General features: G+C 30.1%; 1 protein-coding gene across 1 annotated transcript; it reads left to right on the top strand.

Moving 5' to 3' along the window:
- The first annotated feature begins 314 nt into the window (after positions 1–314).
- Positions 315–4,721, top strand: frc (UDP-sugar transporter UST74c fringe connection). Its single transcript, XM_089694756.1, has one exon. The coding sequence runs from the start codon at positions 530–532 to the stop codon at positions 1,520–1,522; it is 993 nt and encodes a 330-aa protein (XP_089550882.1). The 5' UTR covers positions 315–529; the 3' UTR covers positions 1,523–4,721.
- The last annotated feature ends 458 nt before the right edge of the window (positions 4,722–5,179 follow it).

The following is a 5,179-nucleotide window of genomic DNA, read 5'->3' as shown; positions in this document are numbered from 1 at the left end:
TAGTAGTAGCTAGTAGTAATTGTAGCATATTAAGTTATATGGTAATACCGATGAGTCGACTATTGGTTGATTATTTCGCAATAACAAATACAAAAAAAAATTGATGAATGAAAAACGTGCGTATTGTTTTTGATATAAACGTATTTTGTTTATTTAATAAATACAGATTTTAAAAAAACTTTTTAGAATTTATATAATTTACGCCAACATGATGCAAGAGAATTGTGAAGTGGTAACATCATTAATTTTGTCTATGCATTGATACGTCATTGTCATCAATTGTCAATGTTAAAAATCAATAAAAGCTTGTCAAGCAAATCAACGAAGTGGTACGTTGGCATGCCAGCTATCAAGGTTTTTTGTTTTATTTATGTGTAAATTGTGGCTTTTAACTTGACCATGAGAGTAATTTGTTCGTGATCCTAACGACCCCTCATATATGAGGCGTGTCGGTAAGCTTTTTTAAAATTGTACTTACTGCATTTGAGTATTCATTTAAATGTTGAAGTAAACATAACAATAATTCGCGATGTTAGGATTTAACACGAAAGAAGAGGCTGACGCTGACAAGGCCCTGTTGGCGAAGAAGGTACTGAGTGCCGCATTTTACGCATTTGCTTCCTTTATGATAACTGTTGTGAATAAAACCGTGCTGACCTCATACGCGTTCCCGTCTTATCAAGTTTTGGGATTGGGGCAAATGCTAGCGATAATACTAGTTCTATGGTTTAGTCGTGCTATGAAAATTGTTGAATTTCCTGCATTGGATCGTGGAGTAGCGAACAGAATATGGCCTTTACCTGTTATATATTTAGGTAACATGGCTACAGGGCTGGGAGGCACGAAGGAGCTTAGTCTTCCCATGTTCACAGCACTGAGGAGGTTCAGCATACTAATGACAATGATTTTGGAACGTTTTGTACTTGGCATCAAAGCTTCCTGGCCTGTTAAAGCCAGTGTGATGGCCATGGTCGGTGGAGCCCTTCTTGCTGCAGCAGATGATGTCACCTTCTCTTGGTCAGGATACACACTTGTGCTACTAAATGATGGCTTCACTGCAGCAAATGGTGTGTTCATGAAGAAGAAGTTGGATTCAAAGGAGCTTGGTAAATATGGATTGATGTTTTACAATGCTCTTTTCATGATTGTACCAGCTACCCTTGTAGCCTGGGGCATGGGAGATTTGCAGCGCTCTGCTGATTATGAACACTGGTCAGACACATTATTTGTTATACAGTTCCTAATGTCTTGTGTGATGGGCTTTGTTCTATCCTACAGTGTAATGTTGTGTACCCAATATAATAGTGCATTAACAACAACCATCATAGGATGTTTGAAGAATATACTGGTTACTTATTTGGGTATGATAATAGGAGGTGATTATGTTTACTCCTGGCTGAACTTTGTCGGTTTGAACATAAGTGTTCTTGCTAGCTTATGGTACACCTATGTAACATTCAAACGAAAACCGACTTCATATGCTCTATTGAACGAAGCAAATAGCAAGGTAGACACAGTTTAGATATCCAACCGAATGTTCTACATCGTAGAGCTTTTCTGGTTGTTGCCAAAGATGTTACGAAAAAAGTATTTAGAGAACTAACCAACCTTATTGAATGTTGTGGCCATTTAACACTGCGTTTAGAACTGTGTAATTACTCATATTTATATGTATCTTAAAAAATTAGTTTATATGTCAATTTAAATACAGATTGTTAAAGTACATGGGTATTTAAGTTTAAGATTCAACAGTCAGCAATATCTACATATCATGGTGAAAGTTCACAACAATAATTTTGTATAATTTAATTTAGATAAATGTTCACCATAATTATGTAACATTATATTATATTGTATTGTTTTCTAGCTCCACATTATATACATTCTTTAAGAGTTAGCAGACATGATAATCAGACTAAACCTTTATTTAACATTGGACATTTCTCTTGCCATGTAAGAGAAGATTTGTCATAAGTTCATAACAAAGTTTTAAAGCATTTTTGCCAGTAGTTAATTCACCAGCCCAATGAGTCATAGAGATATTTTTTTAGAATTAAGTGCTATATTATACATCTAATATAATTAGAATTATTGCCATTATTAATTTATATTCAATGTATATTTTAATATAGAAGTACTTTGTTAGAATTGAAACATTGTCTTTGTTTCATTTATAATCAATATTTTTTAAAGTTGGATGAATATATTGTTATATGTATCTAATTTGTGATAAAGTTTATAGTTTATTATTACATTTAAATTAATGAACAATGTGTGAGACTTAATGTTATCAGCATCATAAACTTGTATACCAACCTTAATACTAGTTATATTATTTACAAAATTGTTCCTACATGCTATTGGATTTATAATTGAAATTTTTATTCATTTTAAGCTATAATACTTCCTCAAAATCAAGTATTACTGCATTTGTGCAATGATCATATGAGTTCTATTTTAAAATTAAGGGTTAAGTCTCATAGAAAATAAAACTATATCTAACTATAAAATTAATGTTTGTTTGTGAATATTTCGTACTGTTTTCTTCTCACTTTCTGTAGTTTTTATTATTTCACTGTCACATTTTCAGTATTATGTAAGACCTTAAAGTTTTTGACAAATATTTGCCATAGAAATGCTGCATCTCAGTTTTGTTCATATCAATTAATTTTATCACATACTTATTTGCTATGGCTATAAAAAACATGTGTAATTTTCGCTCCGTTTGAACAAATGATAAGATACGATGGCTTAAGCCTTGTTTCCTTTGAAAATAATTCTTTAGTGTGTATTTAAAATAACCTACGTCATAGATAATTTTTATACTTACCTAAATAGGTAATTAAAAGATAGTTTAGTCACGATCAAGTAAGACATACAATTATTTGTATGCAGTATCTAGTATTTTATTTATAATATATGTTAGTTAATTTATTCATCTGCATGAAAAAGCATTTAATTTCATTTATAACATACAAAATTGCAAATTGAAAGAGTCTTACAAATTCCCTGTTCTTTTTAGAAAATACTAAAGCTCTGGGCTATTTAATAAATTTAGCAAATAGAATAATTTCTAAGGGTTCTTTTGATATTAAACAACGGCTATATTACAGGCAGTACTAAAATGTAATAAAAACTTATATTGTATGTGTAATTGTAATGATCCGACGCATGACGTCATGCAATTTTCACGATAAACATGATCGTGTGCGGCAATTATAAGTCTTCGAAGCGGAAATTGTAATAAAATATATATACATATTTCTGTGATTATCTTAGTTGATATTATTGTTAAGTAACAGTTCACAAATGTTTTACTTTATCATTGTTTAGATTAGTTTTATATCCTTTTTGATTGTGTTAAATAGAAAATCATGTTTTATTAATCCTATTAATTAATCGGTGATATATGTAGTGTAATTTCATGTTACAAATAATTTATTATATCTATTCTGATTAAAAAGTATAAAAATTTTCGTAAATTAATTGCATTCTATTCAATGGAATTTGTTTGTTATTCATGGTATAAAAATTTTAATAAATTAAGTTCGTCGGTTTAATTATCGTGCCTTTGAAGAAAATAATCGGTCAGTAAACAAGGCAAAATGAGTAAACATTTTACTGACCTCCAATAATAATGAATCGATTACGGTGTCGATAATCGAACTATTTTCAAGGAATTAATTGCTGATTGTTTGTATAAAAACATTAAACAAAAGATCATTAATGAAAACAAACATTTATTATTTGCACACTAATCAAAGGTTTTTGTCAACTCCGCCGTATTAAATTTATTTTCAAAATTCGCATTTTTTTTTAAATCTCAAATTATGGTATCAGTCATCTGCGTTGTAAAAATGTACTCTTTTATAAAAATTTTATAAACCTAGATTCGAAAACCGGTGAAGGCTAATGTATCAACAATGCAACTGATACATATATCTGACATCTGTAATGTAAAATTATAAAATAATCGTATTATACATAAATGTTCCTTGAAAGTTGAAATGTTATAAATATTGACATATAATAAGGTGGTGGCTTAAATTATTAATGATTCGTAATACACCAATGTACTAGTTCGGAACGGAGGAAATCATTTTTTATAAATCGGAAACTAGTAAAAAGCTATGAATAGGTAGAATACAATTTTAAGGAAAGGTCAATTTAAGAACACAAGCATAATGTTTTAGTAATAGTATCTCTAGATGTATGAATCATTTCCATACTCATTTATTTTGCTTCCGAAATCACAATGAATATTTTGGATATAATTTGCATAGGGTTGTCAACTTGAAATTTTTAAAATACATACCTGTTTTGCTACACTTGTACTTACTAAACAGCAGTTCTTAAAAATGCACCGTTATTAACTGATCGGTAAAGTGTTTATAAATTATTGATTTTATTAATTCTACATCTACCAGCCCTATGTGAACAACCACCAAACCGCTGAACATTTGATCCTTCGTTGATCATTAATTGTTTGGAATATCAAATGTGTAATGGTTAATGAGATATGATGTTTATCGCGTTGGTTGCGATTCAATAATTCGCATATTATCAGCGAATTAATGCATTTGCATAATATTAACATAAGTACGGTTATTATGTGCATTTTTAATTTTTTACATACAAAATGTAGTATCATAAATATCTTACAGTGATTTTTCGGTTTTGTAGTGTTCTGTGTATAATTGGCAAACTTTAATTGTTATACATATATACAGGGTGTCACGGATTTCCTATCGTATGCTTAATGGAGCATATAGTGTTTAACCTTCTGATGCTGTAAAAAATATTTATAAAATCCGGTCGTGCAGGAAAAATTATCTCAAAACTTTTCAATAAACTTCGTGTTCGTAACCCTAACTACGCGGGTCATTGACCTCGAACGCTATGCTTAACCTCGAACCTCGAAAATAAATATGTACCTACTGTTTGGATAATATTTTTTTGAGTATACGAGACAAATACACAAGTACACTATCGTTTATTTATACCAAAAAAAAAACTGAAACTGAAACTGACCGCGGTCGCGCCCTTTTAATACTTTTTACATATTTTAATCCTTATTTTTGTCTGCATTATGCAATGTGTTTTTTTCTTTTGCTTTACTAGGTACATATTTACTTATACTTTTAATTTTACGAGGAAGTCTTCAGATTTTTCATGAATC

The sequence above is a fragment of the Colias philodice genome, chromosome 1 (genome assembly GCF_061535455.1).
Source record: "Colias philodice isolate Cphi_HAF_F1 chromosome 1, ilColPhil1 Martin Lab GWU primary, whole genome shotgun sequence".
Lineage (NCBI taxonomy): Eukaryota > Metazoa > Arthropoda > Insecta > Lepidoptera > Pieridae > Colias > Colias philodice.
This window is presented reverse-complemented; position numbering and strand designations above follow the sequence as displayed.

Coding starts and splice junctions, on each gene's coding strand:
- frc (XM_089694756.1), top strand. CDS start 530: ATGTTAGGATTTAACACGAAAGAAGAGGCTGACGCTGACAAGGCCCTG.